Source organism: Cuculus canorus, chromosome Z, assembly GCF_017976375.1.
Source record: "Cuculus canorus isolate bCucCan1 chromosome Z, bCucCan1.pri, whole genome shotgun sequence".
In the NCBI taxonomy this organism is placed as follows: Eukaryota; Metazoa; Chordata; class Aves; order Cuculiformes; family Cuculidae; genus Cuculus; species Cuculus canorus.
In genome coordinates, this window is record NC_071441.1 from 67,337,811 (window position 1) to 67,358,501 (window position 20,691).

Below are 20,691 nucleotides of genomic sequence, written 5' to 3' on the forward strand. Positions count from 1 at the left end.
CGACCCCCTTTATAAGTCTGTAACTGGAGCCCTGCAGGCACCAGGCTGTCAGTCGTGGAGCAAGAGGTCGGATGGCAGAGGTCCTGGAACAGCACAGGCGAGGCGAGGAGGTCTGCATGACCTGGGCAGTGCTGATGGAATGCAGGGACGAGCACGGCTATATAGAGAGGTGGGGCCACAGCCATGGTTTGCACATCCAGTATCCAAGAGGCTCTGCCAGCCCATTCCTTGCTCTGTGATGATGTCCTCAGAGTGGGCACAGCCTGGCACTGCCCCACCGCCACTGTCCTAGTGCTGTCATCCAAACAGTGCTGCAGCAAGCACAGCCTGAGCAACTCTTCTCCACTGTGCCGAAGGATGGTGTGGCTGCTCACAGGTTATTCTTTTGGCAGTGCCCTCATGCATTACAAGTTTCTGCCACTGTTTCTAAGCTGTTCTTCTCCCAGCTGTTGTGGACTTGCCCTGAGTTTAGGAACAGTCACCGTCGCTGTGATGGGAGCTCATAGGCATCCTGGAGTAGTCACTGCAGAAGGGTTCTTCTGGAGGACATGCAGGTTTTACATTTGCTTGTCCTTCTGGAAGAGACGCTTTGTACACAGTGCTCCCATGCACAGACCCTAAGGGAGGAAATGCCCCATGCGTGGTGCTTTGAGGCTGGGCAGGGTACAGCTACACAGCAGAGCCCTGTCTCAGCTCTCCCCAGGGGTCCCTAATGGTAGAAGGCTAGCAAAGATGGGCAGTGGTCCTTGAATCACCTATCTCTTGTACAGGGACATGGCACAGCCACCTCCTCCAAGATATCCCTTCTGCTGGGTGAGTATGTTGCTGCCAATGCTGCAGGGGAAGACAGAACTGGCATCTGGCTGTGTCCTGTTCAGACAGGATCTCTCTGGCCCCTGCCCTGTGCAGGGGATGGTTATCTGCTTTGAACATCCTCCAGAGACACATCTTCCACAGGCATGAGGACATGAGAAGGACCATTTTCCTCTTCCTGGGGAGCGGAATGCAGTGATGCCCATGTGCAAATTGCACTTTATTTTTAATTACAAAATTAGGGTAGCTGCCTTCAGCTCCCATCTCAGGGACTTGCTCCAAAAGCCCTTAATATTCTGGCACTGTCCTCCCTTGCTTGATGCCCAGTTGCCTCCCAGCATTGGCACCAACACCCAGAACCCAGCACACACCATGGGGTCTCTATCCCTGCACCCATGGGTGCAGTCCCAGCACAGAGCAGGGGCAGAGAAGTGCCTAACAGCCCTGGTCTGCCCAGGACTCACCCACTGGCTTTCCAGTCATCCTGGAAGCTATCAATCTCATCTTGCATGATCCATGCTGTCCTTGGTATTTCCTTCCCATCCTGACCCATGAAAAAATGGCCCATGGAGATAGCAGTGGAGGCTATGGGGAAGGGGTGGGAGGTGTGTGAAGGCACCAGGATGGGGTTTTTCCCTCTGTAAAGCCACCAGCTTGCCACTTTGTAAGTGAAAAAGGCTGTTTGTGGGTGGGTAATACTTCCCTCCCCAGCCTCCTGCTCTGCTGGGATTGTTGACGAGGCACTGGGCAGACCTGGGATACACAGGAGGTGAGGTGGTGAGCCCAGCTGAGCCTACACTGAGCTCTGCCTCACCTTGTCCTCGGCAGAACATGCCTGTACAAGAGACAGAGGTGGGACTAGGAGGTGCCACCAGCCATGCAGCTCTGGGGTTGGGAACTGGGGACCACTGGGAACACCACAAGAGGACAGGGAACCATCAAGGATACCACAGGGAAAATTGGGAAGATCTGTGGAGGCATTGGGGCACAACAGGGGAAGGCAGAGGATCATTGCGGGTACTGCAGGGAGAACAGAACAGCATAAACAACTTCACAGGGAGGCCAGGGAAGCTCTGGGAACACCACAGGAAGGCTGGGAAAGGAGAAGCACCTGAAAACCTCCAGCTGACAGTAAAGCTGAAGCGGGGCTGACTCTTCTGGTTCATACAGCGCTGAGATCTCTGCAGTGGTGACAGCCAGATCTTGTTTGTCGGGGCTGTCTTGGCCATGTGGTAGGAGCCACTGAAGACACCTTTTCCATTCATGGTGCTGATGGTTGTGCTGAAGCCCACATCACTGATCCAGCACCTGGCCAGCACACACTGGAGCAGAAGGGACTCAACATTGCTGCGCTGGCACAGCCTGCGTACAGGCAGGGTGACAGGACTGGGCGTCCCTCCGAGCTGCAGAGGGGAACCTGGGTGAGCTGCAGGTCAACCAACCACTCTAGAGCAGGTACTGCCAAGAGTGATGAGCTCAGCCATGGCTTGAGGAGGCAGGTCACATCTGGGAGGGTGCCCTGGCTCCTGGCCAGCCCCAAAAGTGCTGGAAACCTGGCTAGGGAGCTCATCCATCCTCCCAGGTTGACAGTCCACATTTGGCAAAACTGTAGGCAGAGCTGGGCAAGGAGAGAGGCAGAGAAGCAGAGCAAGGTGTGCGGTGCTGGCGGGAGTGACAGCCACATGGATATGGCAGAGGTGACAGGACCTATGGGATTTCATTTATAAATTAAGTTATAGTTTTGAAAATCAAATTTATTCTTTCGTCATCACTGCAGTGCCTCTGGGGACCAGGCTGTGTCTGTGCTCACATGTGAGCCATGGTGTCCCTATGTGACCTGGAACGCCCAGGCTGCATCTGCTTAGGTGGGACAATGGCTGGACTGAGACAGATGTTGGGCACTGAGATGTTCAGTGTTGAGACATTTGTAAAACTCGATAGGATTAGTCCCTGCAGAAATGCTCCCATAGAGCAGTCTTCTGCATGTGGTTAAGACATGAAAGTGCTGGAGAACCCCTGCAATGGAGAGTTCTTCTCCATCTGGACAGTGACTGACTGTTTGAAGGGTTTGATCCCCTATGTGAGCATGCCAAGATCCCAATAAATTAGTTTTTCCTTTTTTAAACCAATAGGATGTCCAAGATCCTGTGCAACACAGAGACAGCAGCAGCCACAGGCTGTGCATGACTGGAGGGTGCCTCCTGCCTCCTTGAGCTCCATGAAGGCATTCACAGCATGTGAATGACCATGACTAAGGCTTGCCATGCAGCAGCAGCAGCTGGTCTTCCTCCCAGAGGTAGGTCTGCAGGGGGGCTGAAGGGGTCTCTACTGCTCAGCTTTGCCTTGCTGATGAACCCAAGCTGGAAAGAGGCAAATAGTGCTGGGTTTGTGGCTCAGAGAGGCATAGAAAACATGAGCAGTGTGCAAAGCACTGTGAGCAGCTCTTGCAGATGGGTAAAAACATCATGCTGCTGTATTTCCAACACCCACAGGGAAGCATCCTCAGCCACATCTCCCCCACAGATGCCTGCAGGCACCTCTGACACACCATGTCCTATCAACTGCCACCCCAAAACCAAGATGCGGGATGCATCTCAGCCTTGCTGGGTGCTGTTGTACAACAACTGGCCTTGCAAACAGCTCTGCCAGCCCATGACTGCTGAGTTTCTCACTGGCACCCTGGCTACCTGCAAGCATTTGCAGGCTACTAAAACTATGGTCAGTGCTGCTGCCTTGCTGGGGTGCCCCAGGTCTGCTGCACAGCCTCTAGGAAGCGTTGCCCCAGGGAAATGTTGACACGAAGACAATAATAAAGTCAGGAACATGCATGCAGTAAGGCTTCAGGCTTAGTAGGATGCCCCACCACCGAGCTGGCCATGATTTGGATTGAGGGCAGAGTCCTGTGGTACCTCTGCCACTCTCTTTCCTAATTTTTATGTTTCTCTAAGGCAGGTAAAAGGCTGTGCAGACAAAGGACACAGTTACAGAGGGCTGGCATAAAGACATTCAGCTCAGAAAGGCTGTAAGTGAACTGAAAAAGCTGGAGGAATTCCAGGAAAGTACTGAGAAGGAAGCAGCAGCATCACTGCAGAAACAGAAGGCAGACCCAAGGGGGAAAAACGTGAAAATCAATCTACATGCAGGTCTTCAACAAAGCAGGCTAAAACACAGAGCAGGCGAAAAGCTTACTAAAGCCACAGGCACTGTCAGTAAAGCTCTCCTGCGGCATTTGTGGCAAGAAAACCAGGGGAGCAGTGGGATGTGTCAGTTCTGTCAGCCCACTCCTGATTTTAGGCTGCTCAAATCACAGGCAGGGTGCCAACATGGGATCTACAGCACCATCTGACATTGTTTTGGGACAGGAAAGGTCAAGAACACAGTTTCAGTTTCAGACCTGGACCTGAGTTTCCTGGAAATCGTTCATTGCAGCTGAAAAGTGTGACAGGCAGCATAAGCACTGCCCGTCACAATAAATTGCAAGGTCTGGCAGGGAGGAGCTCAAGGCTGGATTGGCTGCATGTCCTCTTTCCAGTAAATCACACACTGTTCTCTAAGAACAGTTTTGAGGCTTGTATGTGCTGCAGATACCAGCACTGTGCTGCTAGTACAGAGTAGCCCTCATCACTCACCAGGAGTATGGACACAGTCTCCCTACACCTGCCTGTCTCAGGATTGCCTTGGAGTCAGGGGGGCTTCCAGCCAGGTTTTTGGGGTGCAGAAGGGCCTTCCAGCTTACCCATGCTCAGTCAGCATCAAGCAGAAAAGACCCAGTGCCGTCCTGTACTTGTTGTCGGTAGGTGACTTTGGGCATGCACCACCCTATTTGGGACGGAAAAGGGGTTTTCTTGCAGCCAGTCTCTTCCAGGAATAACAGGGTGAGAGCTTTGTTCTGTACTCACTGCAGTGCTTTAGCCCAGCTTCCCCAGACGTATCCACAAACTGCAAAAGGTTGAGTTTAAAGGAAAAAAACTTTATTTATGTTTAAAGATCAACACATTGAAGCTGCTGCAGGTTCTTCAGGCCTATGAAGCCTGGCTGAATCAAGAGGATTCTCTTTCCTCCATTTGGCCCACCCGAATGAAGACGTTGCGGCCAGTCCTGTGGGGAAGCAGAATATAAGTGCCTGAGCAGTGAACAGGCAGGAGGCCTAGAGGGGAGTCCCTTGGCTCACCTGGTAGCTTTCCAGTCGTCGGGCAGGGAGTCAACCTTTTCCCGCAGTAGCCAGGAGGTGTGCAGGATGTCCTCACCACCTTTCCCGGCAAAACATTGTCCCACAAAGACAGCTGTGGAATCTGAGAGAACAGTAGCTGTCAGCACCCTTAACGGGATCCCACCTGCTTTTGGGGCTTCACAAGCACTAGAGGGTTTAATGCCCATTTGGGTCCCAGTGTTTGCAGGGGAATGCTTTGCGACGGAGATGCTGTCAAAGCAACTCTCAATGCTGCTGAGCCCAAACAGTTTCACATGTCCTGCTACCTGCAGACAGTTCACAGTGAGGGTGGTGAGGCACTGGCACAGGTTGCTCAGGGACGTAGCGGATACCCCATTCCTGGAAATGTTCAAGGCCAGGCTGAATGGGTTCTTGAGCAGCATGGTTTAGTGGAGGGTGTCCCTGCCCATGGCAGGGGGATGGAACTAGATGACCTTTAAGGTTGCTTCCAACCCAAACCATTCTATGATTCTATGACACCGTCCAGCATGGGGAGAGATCAGGAAAGGATAGACTGGGGACAGAAGAGGGGACAGAGGAAATTGCATGGACACTGGGACCTGTCTGAGCTCCCTTGCCATCCCACCATCCTATCCAGGCATGGCCACCGTGGCAGCTACTGACCAGAAAACTTCTTCCAGTTCACAGTGAAGCCAAAGGTGCACTGCCCGTCCTCATCCAAGTGCTGGGTTCCAACAAGGGGACATGGCTCGATGGGTTTCTGGGCGCTTGACACAGCAGTGTGGTATGTGCCAGAGAAGTTGCCCTGGCTGTCAACCTTAAATATCTGCATCCTAGAGCCCAGGTCATTCTCCCACCAGCCAGTCAGGTTGCACTGCCAGAGGACAAAAAGACGTGTCCCCAGGGACTGCCTGCACACAGCCCCTACCCTGTCCCACAGGCTGAGCCCCATGCCTGTACCCACAGCTTGTCAGACTCACCTTGGTGTTCCTTGTAGTGTGTTCCTGCTTGGGGCTTAGCCACCACTTGCTGTTGGTTGCCTTTGTCTCCTTTGTTTCAGTCTTTTCATCTCTGGGGATCTCAGCTGCATGGCAGAGGATCTTGGAAAAGAGAGAAAACACCGGGGCAAGGTGTGGGCAGCAGCGCAGCAGGGCATCTCCAGAGCCCCATGAGCACTCAGACACTTGTTTTTAAGAGATGTGATTTATAAAGTTGACATCGTCTCAGCCAAGTCAGGAGAGCCAAAACCTGGGGTGAGCTGAGCCGGCCGGGGGGAGGTGAAGAAGAAAAGCTAAAGGCAGGAGCCCCAGACAGGTATAAATTACAGGCAGGAACCCTGCTCCAGCCCTGCTAGGTGAACTGTGTGATGCCCCGACACATATGTTCCTTGCCAGAGTAGGGGATCCCCTTGTTGCTGGTGATTCTCCCCCTGCAGACAGGTCTCTCATATGTGCCCCTGCCCAAAGGCTGCAGCTTCCACCTACCTGCCCCCCCTTAGGGTTGGTCTCCCACATGTGTTCCCCCCAAGGGCTGCAGATCCCTCCTGTTTTGCCCCTCAGGGTGGGTCTCCTATGTGTGTCCCTTCCAAGGGCTGCATCTCCCACCTGTGCCCCCCTCTCCCCCCTGTGCTCCCCTCTCCCTCCCAGGGTGAGTCTCCCACTCGAGCCCTTCCCAAGGGCTGCATCATCTCCCACCTGTGCCCCCTCTCCTCCCCAGGGTGGGTATCCCACTCGAGCCCTTCCCAAGGGCTGCATCTCCCACCCATACCTTCCCCAGGGTGGGTGTCCCATGCGTGAAGTCCCCAAAGACTGCATCTTCCGCCCGTGCCCTCCCCGGGATGCTCTCCCACGCGTTTCCCCCTGGCCCTCAGGACCCTCGTGCATCCTCCCCCGGGGGGTTTCCGCATGTCTCCCAGCAGGATCGCTTTCCGCTCTCACCTGGCTTCCCGCCGCGACCAGCGCCACCCCGACAGGCAGGGCGACGGCGGAGATGGAGCGGCTCATTCCGCTGCAGCAGTGAAACCAAATCTCACCCTTTTGTGATTTTCACAGTTCTTTATAGCCCTGTCCAGCCACCACGCCCCCTGTCTTCCCGGAAAAATGTGTCGGCGTCGGCAGAAGCGATGGGAACAGCGACGGGGATGAAGGCAGGGGCGAGGCTGGAGATGGGGATGGGGGTGCAGATGGAGACGGGAACAGGGATGGGGGCAGTGCTGAGGATGAGGACAGGGATGGAGTCAGGGGTAATGATCGAGTTGTAGATGGGAATAGGAACGGGAGTAGAGGTCAGGATGGGGACAGAGATGGGGCCAGGGGTGAGGGTGGGGACAGGGATGGGGGCAGGGGCAAGGAGGGAGAAGGGAATGGAGATGAAGACTGGAATGGAGATGAGGGAAGAAGTGAGGATGAGGAGAGGGGCACGGGTGAGGACAGAGAGGGGAAAGAGGACTAGATGGGAATAGGGATGGGGCAGAGGTGAAGATGGGGGCACTGGCTATGATGGAGGTGGAGATGGGGTTAGGGCCGAGGATGCTGTTGGGAATGGCAATGGACATGGAGATGCAGGTGGGAATAGGGGAAGAGGTGAGGATGGCGACAGGGGCAGATATCGGGGCAGGGGCAAGGGTGGAAATGGGAATGGAGACAGAGATGGGCCTGGGAATGGGGATGGGGATGAGGGCAGAGGTGAGGATGGGAATGAGGGCACTGACTTTGTCAGAGATGAGTGTAGGATCAGAGGGAAGGGTGGTGTTGGGGATGGGAACAGACATGGAGATAGAATGGGAATAGCGGTTGGGGAGAGTTGAGGACAATGACAGGGATAGGAATTGGGGCGAGAAAGGAGATGGGGACAAAGACAGAGATGGATACAGGAATGGGGATGAGGGCAGAGGAGAGGATAAGGATGGGTGTGGAGACAGAGACGGGGTGACAGACAGCAGAGGAGGAGGGGATAAGGACAGGGACAGGCATGCGAGTGGAAAGAGGAGTGGGGACAGGACAGGATTGGATGGGGTGGCTACTCTGGTCTCACGTACCAGGAGACAGCAAAAGACCAGTGTGTGTAGGGGCAGGACCAAGCCAGGGTGGGCTGTTGCTGCTGAGGAGCAGGACACATGATGAAGGATCAAGGACAGGGATGTATGGGAAGCAAGGCCAGGGTGAGTGATGTTTGGGTTAGCTGAGGGGCACAGCCTGGGAGATGGTGACATTATCAGTGCTGGCTTCCTGTAAACACCCTGGTTTTGCTTTCTGTTTCTGTTTCCCTGTTAAGCAAGCAGGCTTCTTACCTAATCTCCTGTCCCTTTGGCTGCCTTCTCAGGAGACACAAAGAGGGAATTTGTAGTGATGAATAGGTTGAAAGGCTAGACTCCCACTTTCAGGTGTGTTCTCATGCTCTGGTAGCAGGGCTCCCCCCTGGAGCACCCAGCCTCACCATCCCTCTGGAGTTCTGGAGCTTTACCCTCACACAGCATTTGGGAAAGCATTGGGGACCCACTCGTGCTGCTGGTGAAAGTGACAGTGGGAGTTTGGGGAGAGTGGGCACAAGAATGAGCCTGGGCTGGTCAGCACAGTGCCAAGGGTGCCCATGTGCAACAGGGAAGAACCGAGAGGCTTCACGTGGAAGGCAGGGGTGAGGATGAGGGTACAAGGGTAACAATGGGGATGAAAGGGTGAGGATGAGGTTACAGTGGTGAGGATAAGGATGCAGAGGTGAGGATAAGAATGTGGGTGCCCAGGAGCTGGTGTGGCTGAGAGCAGTCCCAGAGCCCAGCAAGGATGGAGGGAGAGGAGCAGAGGCTGAGGAAGGCTGGGCAAGGACAGGTGCACCGTGAGAGGAAGAGGATGGTGAACCAGCCCTGACGCTTTCCCAGGGCATTGAGTGCTCTCTGCCCAAAGTCCCTGCTCCATCAGAGCTTTTCTCCCCAGCAGCCCTACAGCCTCCAGGCAGCTCCCTCCTTGGAGCCCTTTGCGCCTCTCCCTGCTCACACAGCTTCTCCCTGGGATGCTCAGGGACACACAAGTTAGGAACTGTGTGCAGTGGATTAGCAAACTTGTGAGTTAGAATGTTCATGGGTTGCTGAAGTGATGGATTAGTGAGTTCATGTATCGGACAGGGGTGTGCAAAGGGCATTGGGCCCCGATTCAACGTCCTTGATTTCTTTCCTAATGAGCTGATAAAATAAAGTTTATTGCACAGGTGATGTTATCTTGTGAAAAGAGTTCCATCCTCGTCCACTTTCGGGCTGCTGGGGTGACAGGCAGTTAAAGGGAAGAACATGCATGCATACGTATAATCAGAAGGGACCCGTCCGCTACCTAGACTTAGCAACGCAGTCTGCCCAGTAGCTGCCTCTGGAGCCCAAGTTCCTCCTCTGGTCCCTCCAATATCCAGCGTGGACTTTAGAGTAGTCCAACATTCCAGGCTCCCAGCTTGCGACAATGGTCCCTTCTGTGGGCCCCTACGCACACCCAGGACTGCGCCCCCAGCGAGAGCAATGGCTGGAAACGGAGTTTAATGGGAAGATGGGGCAGACTGGAGGACAGACGTGAAGGATGAGGCCAGGCAAACACGCTGGCTTGCCTGCACCCAGCCTTCCTCCCAATGCGCAGCTGTGGAGCATCGTGCTGCTCCCTGCCAAGGATAGTGTCCAGGGCCACCTGCCACAGGGCCTCTGTATGTACCCCAGGTGGGTGTACAGTCAAGAAGGCACCTGCTGAGGCCTGAAGCCACGTCCTGGCAGAGGGATCACCCAGCTGCTGTCCTGCCCTGACCTTCCCAGCCCCCCGAAGGAGCACTGCCCACACCCCATCTCACCCTGCCCACAGCCAGAGTGGCCGCTTGCACCGCAGGGACACACAGGACGCAGCTCTCTGCTGGGCAGAGAAAGGTTTATTTGGCTCCATGAGCAGGGGCAGCGAGACATGAGAAAGGGAAGCCCACCAGCAGCATGACGGGAGACGCTGGCAGGAAGCAGGGCAGTGTGAGAATGTTTCCCAGCCAGGATGCGGGGAGCAGGTGGGATCGCAGCCCGGCCCTGGGGCAGCAGAGAGCCTTGGCCTGCCAGCGGGACAGCAGGGTGCTGGCAGATGCTGTCCTTGATTCCATCACTTGATGCGAGTGAAGGTGGAGGTGCCGACCCTGCAGGGAAAGTGCATCAGCAGGAGGCGAGGCAGGGCTGTGGGGCAGGTGGGGAGTGTCAGAGCTCACCTGGTGGCTTTCCAGGCATCCCTGCGGGATGGGACCTCTTCGCGCAGGAGCCACGTGGTCTCCAGTGTCTCCTTCCCACGGTGGTCCACGAAGCACTGGCCCACAAAAGCAGTGGCAGAGTCTGGCGGGGTTCAAACAGGGCAAGAGGAGGCTAAAAGCCTGCATCCTCCAGGCAGGGGGCATTGGGCCACCCGATCCTGGCACGCAGACAGACTGACCCCCACCGCCACTACATGCTCCGCGCTGACAGATGAACCTCTCTGCCGCATTGCCCAAGTGCGTTGCTGCCACATTGCCTGAATGGAGCGATGGGCACCTGCCCTGCCTTTTCCCTTAGACAGGCAGACAGACAGCCCCACCGCCTCCACCAGACACAGGCAGCCCTGCCACCCGCCCAGGCAGACTGCTCTCCTCACACCGTGTCCCACGGCAAGATTGAGTGCATGTGGCCAGTCTGTGGCCATGGGCAGGGTTTCTCTGGCTGCCAGGGTGGGTTTGGAGACCACGCGTGGGCTGCCCCTCTCCCAGCACGGGCAGGGCGTCGCTGGCTGCCCGGGGATGCCCGGCCAGGTACCACTGTACCTGAGAACTGCCACTGCACGGTGAAGCTGAAGGTGGGCTGCCTCTTGGTACCAGGGTGCTGCTGGGTCCCTTGGAGGGGTGACACCAGGATCTTCTTGTTGGTGGCTGCTACGGCGGTGTGGTAGGATCCCGAGAAAGTCCCAGCCGCGTCCAGGGCCGAGAGGGTCACGTTTGAGCCCAGCTCGTTCCTCCACAGCCCCTGCAGGTCACACTGGAAACGGGGGGTCATGCAAGAGCCCCCGGCAGTGCCGAGTCAGGACCCTCACCCCAGCCTGCCGGGCTGTATGCCCTGCTTGTGCAGGGGCTGGCAGAGCCTCTGTGCATGGCACTGGGACCAGTGGCATGGGCATCACCTGGGCCAGCGCTTCTCCCTCCCAGGGCAGGTAAATGCAGAGCTGGGGGTGCTGGCTGTGCCCTGTTCCGGAGGCAGGTGACAACACTACCCCTGGGGACAGCACAGCCAGAGCACGGCCGTAGGGCACACAGCAGGGCACAGCAGGGCACAACAATAGCACACAGCCCCTCAGCCACAAACACTGTGCGCTGGGATGGCACAGCGCAGCACGGTACGGCACAGCGCAGTGCAGCGCAACCCCCATAGCACAGTACAGCTCAGCAAGGCACAGCTCAGCATGGCAAAGCTCAACAAGGCAAAGCTCAGCATGGCACACCATGGCATGGCAAAGCTCAGCATGGCATGGCAAAGCTCAGGAAGGCACAGCTCAGCATGGCACACCATGGCATGGCACAGCTCAGCATGGCATGGCAAAGCTCAAGAAGGCACAGCTCAGCATGGCATGGCAAAGCTCAGGAAGGCACAGCTCAGCATGGCACACCATGGCATGGCAAAGCTCAGCATGGCATGGCAAAGCTCAGGAAGGCACAGCTCAGCATGGCACACCATGGCATGGCACAGCTCAGCATGGCACAGCAGGAGTGGGAAGCCCCCAGACTGGGCACTGCCCCAGGCTGCCCTTACCTTCCTGGCAGCAGCGGTGCTGGGGCCAAGCAGTGCCAGGGCGAGCAGGACGCAGCAGCTGAGGCTCCGCATGGCAGCAGCGGTGGCGGCTGTGCAGTGCCCAGGCTCTGCTGCCCCTTGCTTGCTCAGCCCCTTTTATAGCAGGGGGTGCTGTGGCCGCCCATGCCGGGCCTCCTGCCAAAGTCCACCCTGGTGGGAGATGGGCAGTCGGCCACCACAACGGACTGAGCGGGGTTCCTGCTCTGCCAAGCACAGCAGGGTTCATGAAGGAGCGTGATGGGGCTGCAGTGGAGGAGCCCGGGCCGTGGGCTGAAGGTCACGGCAGGGGACGCACATCGGGGTTTGGGGACGGGGACAGGAGAGGCTGTCGGATGCCACGGCGGGGGGGCTCGGGGGAATGTGGGCTTTGAGCCACGCCACGGCAGGAGCCAAGACAGTATTTGCAGCAAAGTTTTATTGAGAGAAGCAGGAGATGGGGAATGATGGGGAGTGTCTGTATCCTCGGTGCAGCTGAGACGGGAACCTCCATGCTGCCATCCTCACTCCCGTGAGTGCAGGCGGGTGAAGACATTGATGCCGACCCTGCGGAGATGCACAGGGAGGAGACATAAGGCTGGGAAACGCACCTTGGCACAGCGCAAATGCACCTGGGTGGTGCAGAATGACCACCCCGCATTGTCCAACCCCCAGCAGCACTTGCACATTGGTGGCATCCCCTGGGAGGCTGTGCACGAGTGCCTCATTCTCAGTCACCCCCACACTGGCAGTAGCTCTGCCAGGCTCCGAGCACCATGGAGCGGGAGAGCCCCAATCCCTCGGGATGTGCAGGGGACCCAGACAGGGCAGGGACAGGGACTCACATGGTGGCTTTCCAGTCATCCTTGATGCTGTTCACACGGGACCGCAGGAGCCACATGGTCTTCAAAATCTCCCTTCCGTCCTCGTCCACAAAACACTGGCCCGTGAAGACTGTGACAGAGTCTGCAGCAAAAGGACAAGAGTTGGGGTTGAGCATGGCCAGGCATGGCCAGGGAGGCAGGTCGGTGCCGAGCAGCAGCACTGCAGCCTGTCCCGGTGCAGGGGACAGAAGATCCAGGCTGTCCCTGCCCTCTGGGGACAGCAGTGGTGGGAACAGCAGTGGTGGGAACAGCAGGCGGGAGGTGTCAGAGAGCTGGAGATCTCATGTGGAGATGGGCAGAGAGCAGCACGCTTCAGCCCCAGCACTATTTCTGCTTCCTGGGACTGGGATGTGACACTAGTCAAGGAACTCCAAGATCAGGGGGAGCTCTGGGAATGTCACGGAGAGCACAGGGGATGAGAGAGCACTGGGGTCACTGCAGCAGGAGGCAGGGAATCACCCGGGACACTACAGAGGGGGGCAGAGGAGCCTTACGGACTTCGCAGGGAGGGCAGGGAAGCTCTGAAAACATGACAAGTAGATCAGGGGGAGCTCTGGGGACATCACAATTAGGCTGGAAAAGGATAAATACCTGAAAAACGCCAATTGACGGTGAAGCCAAAGGTAGGCTGGCTCTTCTGGTTTGTGCTGTGCTGCGACCCCTGCAGTGGTGAAATCTGAATCTTGTTTGTGGTGGCAGTAACGGCTGTGTGGTAGGAACCAGAGAATTCGCCTTTCTCGTTCAAAGCCCCAATGGTCATGTTGGAGCCCAGGTCGTTGGTCCACTGCCCAGTCAGCACGCACTGGAACAGATGGGTCTCAGAGTTGGTGCCCCAGCACAGACTGGGCACAGACGGACTGGCAGGGCTGGGCAGCCCCAGGAGAGGCGGCCTCCCTGCCCACCCTGCCCCATGCATCCCAGCCTTGCTATTACCTTTCCTGCAGAGAGGCCAGAAGCCACCAGGGCCAGGCTGAGCACCAGGAGAAAGGTAGTCACTTGCACCATCTCTGCAGCGAGCAGACAGCTGGCGTACCCAGGGATGTGCTCCTCGCAGGTCTCTGCCGAAGTGCTCGCTCCTTCGCCCTTTTATTGCTGCCAGGTTATGGGTGGCAGCTCTGACCAGGGCATTGTGCAATATGGGTGTTTCCAAATCTGCAGTTCCTGGTTTTCTGAAAGGGTGGCTGCACGTAGATATTCCCATAATCACCTGCTGAAACTGTCCCTCCTTGCTCATGGTTCCCTGGCACCTCACAGGGAGGCCTTGGCTCCTGCACATGAGTGACTGCCAAGATAGATGCTTAGTGAGGGAAATTCCCTGCATCTGTCTTGGCAGCTGGGGTGTCCCTCAGGAGCTCTTGTACCTTCTACCCGTCACTTGGCACTCCACTGCTGTGCCCAGGCTGCAGACGTGTGTCCTGACGCACCCCAGTTTTGGCTGCAGCACACAACCTCACCCTGATCCTCCTCTCCAGGCACCCTCGTGCAAACCCACCCAGCACTGGGTTCCTCTTGAGGCTTTCTTTTACACCCCCCTGCCCAGTACTGAAGCAGCCACAGATCCAAAGTGCCTGGTCTCTTGTTGCCTGGGGCTGGCATGAGGGTTTGCTGCTCTTTTCACAAGATTGCTTTTGTTGGAAGGAAATTATTTTGCTTATGAAAAATAAACATTGCTTGAATATCTTGGACGTCACATTTTAAAGCTCACAAAACCCTGTATTTACACGGGTATTCTTAAATAACTCTCACTATGTATTTATATAATTCCTTTTACATCATAGTTGTTGCTGGACAGGGAGGCTGAAGTGGCTCAGTTCACAGGAGATTTTCTCACTCACTCCTCTGTGATTTTCAAGGCAGTCTCCTAGAACACGTGTGTATAATTCCCCAGTAATCGCAGCAAGAGCTACTGGAGAACCCTGTTAGTTTCTGGAGAACCCTGTTAGTTTCTGGAGTACCAGAAACTAAGGCACTTGCTGCCTTTTTTGCTCCAGTCTTTCATGGTAAGACCAGTTGTTTTGTAGCTACCAAGCCCTCTGAACTGGAAGACAGTGACAAGGAGTTGAATGAAGCCCCCTAATCTAAGAGAAAATGGTTAGTAACCTGTTAACACCACCTAGGCACACACAAGTCTATGGAGCTGGACATCTAGTGTACTGATGGAGGCGATGGAAGTGCTCACATTCCATCATTTATCAGCAGTCCTGGCTAACTGAGGAGGTCCAAATTGACTGGTGGTCAAAAAATGTGATGCACATCTATAAGACTCACTGGGAGGTGCATTTGGGAACTACAGGGCCATCAGCCTAACCTCAGTGTCTGGGAAGGTTATGGAGCACATTATGTTGAGTACCACCACCAAATTAACCTGATCGCCTTCTGAGACAAAGTGACTCAACTACTGGATGGGAGAAAGGCTGTGGATGTAGTCTTCTTGGATTTCAGTAAAGCCTTTGACAGTTTCTCACAGCATTCTGCTTCAGAAACTGTCTGCCTCTGGCCTGGACAGGCGCACACTCTCCTGGGTGGAAAACCAGTTGGATGGCCGGGCCCAGAGAGTGGTGGTCAATGGACTTAACTCCAGCTGGAGACCAGTTACATGTGGGGTTCCCCAGGGCTCGGTACTGGGTCCAGCCCTGTTCAATGTCTTTATCAATGACCTGGATGAAGGCATTGAGTGCACCCTCAGCAAGTTTGCAGATGACACTAAGCTGGGTGGAAGCGTGGATCTGCTGGAGGGTAGGGAGGCTCTGCAAAGGGATCTGAACAGGCTGGACCACTGGGCTGAGACCAATGGCATGGGGTTTAGCAAGGCCAAATGCCAGGTCCTCCACTTGGGGCACAACAACCCTATGCAGTGCTACAGACTGGGGGAAGTCTGGCTGGAAAGCTGCCTGGAGGAGAAGGACCTGGGGGTAATGGTTGACAGCCGACTGAACATGAGCCAGCAATGTGCCTAGGTGGCCAAGAAGACCAGTGGCATCTTGGCTTCTATCAGAAACTGCGTGACCAGCAGGTCCAGGGAGGTTATTTTCCCTCTGTACTCGGCACTGGTGAGACCACACCTTGAGTACTGTGTTCAGTTCTGGGCCCCTCAACACAGGAAGAATGCTGAGGCTCTGGAGCTTGTCCAGAGAAGATCAATGAAGCTGCTGAGGGACTGGAGAACAAGTCTTACGAGGAGCGGCTGAAGAGAGCTGGGGCTGTTTAGCCTGGAGAAGAGGAGACCTTATTGCTCTCTACAACTACCTGAAAGGAGGTTGTGGAGAGGAGGGAGCTGGCCTCTTCTCCCAAGTGACAGGGGACAGGACAAGGGGGAATGTCCTCAAGCTCCGCCAGGGGAGGTTCAGTCTTGACATCAGGAAAAAATTTTTCACAGAAAGGGTCATTGGGCACTGGCAGACGCTGCCCAGGGAGGTGGTTGAGTCACCTTCCCTGAAGGTGTTTAAGGGACGGGTGGATGAGGTGCTGAGGGGCATGGTTTAGGGAGTGTTAGGAATGGTTGGACTTGATGACCCAGTGGGTCCCTTCCAGCCTGGTGATTCTATGATTCTATGATTCTATGACACATACAGAACAACCAGGGTATCAGGCTCAGCTAACAAGGATTTAGAAGAGGCAGGTCCTCTCTGTGTATCTTCATCTATTTCTATGACAAGATGATCGGCTTGGTGGATGAGGGGAAGGCTGTGCATGTTTTCGGCCTGGTCTTGAATAAAGCCTTTGTCACCATTTCCTATAACATTTTCCTGGAGAAACTGGCTGCTCATGTCTTACATGGGTATACTCTTTGCTGCTTGATAAACTAGCACTAGGGCTGGGCCCAAAGATTTGTGGCGAATGGAGTTAAGTCCAGTTGCCAGTCAGTCACAAGTGGTGCTCCCCAGGCCTCAGTGATGGGCCAGTTCTGTTCAGTAGCTTTATTAATGATCTGGTGGAGTGCGCCCTCAGGAAGCTGATGAGTTCTGGGTAAGTGCTGGTAAGTGCTGGGTTCTGCTCTTAGGCCACAACAACCCCGTACAGCTCTACAGGCTTGGGGAAGAGTGGCTGGAAACCTGTTCAGGGAAAAGGATTTGGGGGTGTTGGTGCAGCCAGCTGCATTTTGGATTTGTTTGGGATAGATTACATGGAATTAGGTCTGCTGATGTTGGAAGAGATGCTCCTTTCTCAAAGGAGGAAGGGGGCCTTTGCTCATGAGCTATCAGGAGTGATTGACAGAGCTTTAAACTGAGCTTGAAGAGAGAAGGGCTGGCGCGTGACAAGCCATGGGAGGACATGGCAGGGTTAGGGACAGAGTGCTAGCAAGGGCCCTCGGCCTGTCGTTCTGTGACATTCTGGGTGCACTGCAGCACACTCGAAGTCTTACATAGATAAGCCAGACATTCCTGAGGTAATCATAGCCAGCAGGAGAACAGTGAGATACAGCACAGGAATTAAGATGTATTCCTGTCGCCTCTAGGAAGGCGACAGAGCCAACAGCCCAGCTGAAATGCCTCTACACCAATGCACACAGCATGGACAGCAAACAGGAGTCAGAAGCCATCGTGCTGCTAGAAAGCTACAACCTATTTGGCATTGCTGAAACTTGGTAGTGCAAATTCCAAGATAGGAGCGTATCTATTGATGGTTATACGCTGTTCAGGAAGAATAAGCAAGGAAGAGGGGCAGAAGGATTTTCTTCTGCATCAAGAAAGGGATAGATTGTGAAGAGCTGTCTCTGAAGAACAGCCATGAGCAGGTTGAAAGCTTATGGGTAAGAATTAGAGAGTGAGACAACAAAGGGAACGTCATGGTTGGTGTCTATTGCAGGCCACCTGGTTGAGGGGATCCTATCGATCAAGCCTTCTTCCTCCAGCTACAGGAGGCCTCATGCTCACAGGCTCGTGTCCTGCTGGGGATTTCAACCACCCAGACATCTGCTGGAAAATTACATTGTGAGCTGCAGGCAATGCAGGAGACTCCTGGCGTGCATTGAGGATAACTTCTTAGGCCAGATAACAGTCAATACTACCAGAGGAGAGGTTTTACTGGACTGGATTGTCAGGAACACAAGTGAGATAATTAGTGATGTCAAGTTCGGAGACAGCCTGGTCTGCAGTGATCCACACTGGTGGAGTTTGTAGTCCTGAGGGATATGGGCCAGGGGAAGAGTAAAGTCGGGACCTGGAATTTTAGGAGAGCAAAGTTCCAGCTCTTTAAGGTAAATAGGACCCTGTGGGAAACTGCCCTCAGGGATGAGGAAGCAGAACGGAGCTGGCAGATCTTTAAGGAAGCTTTCCATAAAGCACAAGGCCTTGCGGTCCCCAGGTGTGAGAATCTGGGAGAGGAAGGCAAGAGATCAGCATGGCTGAGTGGAGACCTGCTGGTGGAACTAAAGGGCAAGAAGGAGATGCACAGGCAGTGGCAGCACAGACAGGTATCCTGGGAACAGTATAGGGATGGTGCATGGTAGTGTAGGGACACGATCAGGAAGACCAAGTTGCTGCTGGGGCTGAACTTGGCAAGGGACACAAAGAACAGTAAGAAGGATTTCTATGGGTATGTCAACAAAAAAAACCCCAATAGACGTGGCGCTCAGGGACACACTTTAGTGGTGAACTTGGTGTTATTAGGTTAATGGTTTGATTCAATGATCTTAAGAGTCTTTTGCAAGTGATTCTGTTATATGAAAATGTTCCTTTTCTTAAAATGGAGTCAAGATGTCTCTTTGCAACATCTCAGAAATGCTTCCCAAACTTTTATTTTCCTCTAATCTCACTCTTCAGCTTCATTTTCTCTCTGACAGTAAAATTCATTGCTACCTACATTGGGGAGCTTTGCTTTTCTGCTGCCAAAATACCAATGCCCCTTCCCCCCTCTGCTGGAGCACTATAGACCTTTTGCACCCCTGCCCACAGGAGCTCTCAGCCAGCAAGATGCTGCCTGTGAGAAATTCCTGCCTTGGTGTTTGCTTATCTCTATTTGGGAAAACAACTGCACAACAAGGTATGTTTTCTCGTGCAGCAGTAGTTTGCTTTGGCTGTTTTTTCAGAAAGTAGGCGCCACCTATAGCATAGCTGAGGTTCGTGGTAATGAGCATCACACAAACAATATTGGTGTTATCTGCCCATAATGTTTCCTGTACTGAACAATCCCTATCCAAGCGATTTATCTTGCAGGGATAGGAATGAGCTCAGTTATCAAGGACGTGGATTTAATGACCATTCTCAGCAGATTCAAAAGTGAAATCAGGAAAGGGCTGAGATCTCCATGGGGTTTGCACATCCAAAGGGCAGCCAGCAAAGTGGCTCAGCACTGACAATCATTAGCACGGCTAAAGCCTGCAATGCCAGGCCGGAGTCTTGGCACAAGGGAAGGGGGAACGGGCAGGCAGGGAAGACCAAGACAGAAAGTGCTGAAGAAGTTAGAAGCTGGCAGGGCTGTGGTTTAAACTGGTGTAAGTCAAGGGTCAAGAAAGGGATAATGGATAATGAGAAGAAAGGGTCAATGAACAGTGAAACTTACTGCTCCAGATGAGATTGAGTCAGCCTTGAAAAGAGTAGCACAGCAAATGTTATAGAAAATCCTATCTGTGACCCAGGCTCTTCCTCCCAGGCCGCAGCTGTGCCCCTGCAGGAGCTGCTGATAGCTGAGCCGAGCAGATACCGGCTTTACGGACGTGATACAGGCAAGAGAGTGGGAGAGAGCAGAACTGTCCCTACACACAGACAGAATGCCCCAACCTTTGACAGAAAGCCTGCAGGCAGCCCATCCCCTGGGGTTGAGGAGCAATGCTGGCGGGTCGCAGCAATAATAGCCAGCCGGGTCAGAAACTGGGCTGGCTTTAGCACCCGCTTTTGTCCCTTGCCAGCTGGGTCGGGACATCACTGTCCCTGGTGGCTGCCAACACAAGACAAACGGAGGCAGGCAGCCCAGGTGAGCTGAGCCCCTGTCCCGGCACTCCTGATCCCCTCCAGCCTCGCCACGGTGACCCTAAAGGAGAGCACCTCAGTCCCTCTCCATCAGACCTGGGCTGGTCTAGGGGGGCTGCATCCGGGACAGCCTGTCCTTCCTGGATTGCATTATTCCTCTGCCCAGGTGGGTGTAGGAACGCTCTCCCAGGGAGTGAAGAAAAGGCCATTTATCAGCCAGTGGCAGCACTGGGCCACCGCAGCGCTGCTCTGCCTGCTCCAGCTCCCAGGGCAGGGGAGGGCTGGGGTACAATCACAGCGGGGCGGACAAGCTGCTTCCCACCTGGCCCTAAAGGCGCTTGGGGATTGAGGGACAGCATCCGAGCAGGCACCTGATGTTGGCTCTTACAGGCAGAGAGCAACTAAAGTAGTGAAGAGTCCTTGTAGTTCAAACTTGGAGGAAGAACCCCCTCCATCCTGAGGGATGGTGCCAACAGGTGCCTGTCCCGGGAGCAACAGCAGCTCCCCCCAAAACAGGGAGGTACAGCCTCCAGATATTGCACTGGTAGAGAAAGAAGGAAATGGGTGTAAAAATGACTGGGCCCAGGCAGGAGAGGGCATGACTCTGTCAAGGCCCTGCCCTGGGACGCCACTGCTCCCCACAGAAACATTTTTGGTAGGAAATTACGTGAATTAGTGGGATCCTAGTTGTGAAGCCTGTTGTAGTGGCTGTTGTGTGCAAGTTCATAACAGACTGGTGACTCGCATAGGACTAGGCGACTACGGTCAGAACCTCTTTTATCCAAACAAACATATAATCGGTGCGAATGGGTGAATTTGCCTGAATCTTTGGTGCCGGATGCACCAAACCCAGTGAAACTTGCATACCCACTTCAAAATTTTGAATTGTGGTAAAACAGAGGAGGATTGTGCTACTTGGTCTGCATAATACACAAAACTGGGAGAATTAAGCAGCCTTATCAGTATAAACTGTAAAATAAATGCAGCACAGAGAACGAGATGCCCTTAACCAAGGTTTCAGAAAACTGGAAGAAAACAAGTGATGTTAAAGGTCTACATAAAATAAAAAAAAAAGAAGGATGGTAATGCTATTTAATGAAGACTGGCCAGCACTTACAGTAGCAGGGG

General features: G+C 54.4%; 3 protein-coding genes across 3 annotated transcripts; all 3 read right to left on the minus strand.

The window, feature by feature from the left end:
• Positions 1-4,771: 4,771 nt before the first annotated feature.
• LOC128850402 (avidin-like) lies at positions 4,772-7,206 on the minus strand. The gene is made up of 5 exons (XM_054054456.1): positions 6,922-7,206; positions 5,965-6,084; positions 5,648-5,858; positions 4,985-5,105; positions 4,772-4,911 (listed from the first exon to the last, which is right to left on the minus strand). Exons 1-5 carry the CDS (start codon positions 6,985-6,987, stop codon positions 4,854-4,856), a joined length of 576 nt encoding a protein of 191 aa, XP_053910431.1. The 5' UTR covers positions 6,988-7,206; the 3' UTR covers positions 4,772-4,853.
• A 2,631-nt stretch (positions 7,207-9,837) lies between these two features.
• Positions 9,838-11,902, minus strand: LOC104056596 (avidin). Its single transcript, XM_054054458.1, has 4 exons — positions 11,757-11,902; positions 10,778-10,988; positions 10,196-10,316; positions 9,838-10,126 (listed from the first exon to the last, which is right to left on the minus strand). Exons 1-4 carry the CDS (start codon positions 11,826-11,828, stop codon positions 10,093-10,095), a joined length of 438 nt encoding a protein of 145 aa, XP_053910433.1. The 5' UTR covers positions 11,829-11,902; the 3' UTR covers positions 9,838-10,092.
• Positions 11,903-12,047: 145 nt separating this feature from the next.
• LOC128850403 (avidin-like) lies at positions 12,048-13,797 on the minus strand. Its single transcript, XM_054054457.1, has 4 exons — positions 13,589-13,797; positions 13,247-13,457; positions 12,617-12,737; positions 12,048-12,338 (listed from the first exon to the last, which is right to left on the minus strand). The coding sequence occupies exons 1-4, from the start codon at positions 13,658-13,660 to the stop codon at positions 12,296-12,298; spliced, it is 447 nt and encodes a 148-aa protein (XP_053910432.1). The 5' UTR covers positions 13,661-13,797; the 3' UTR covers positions 12,048-12,295.
• Positions 13,798-20,691: the final 6,894 nt, after the last annotated feature.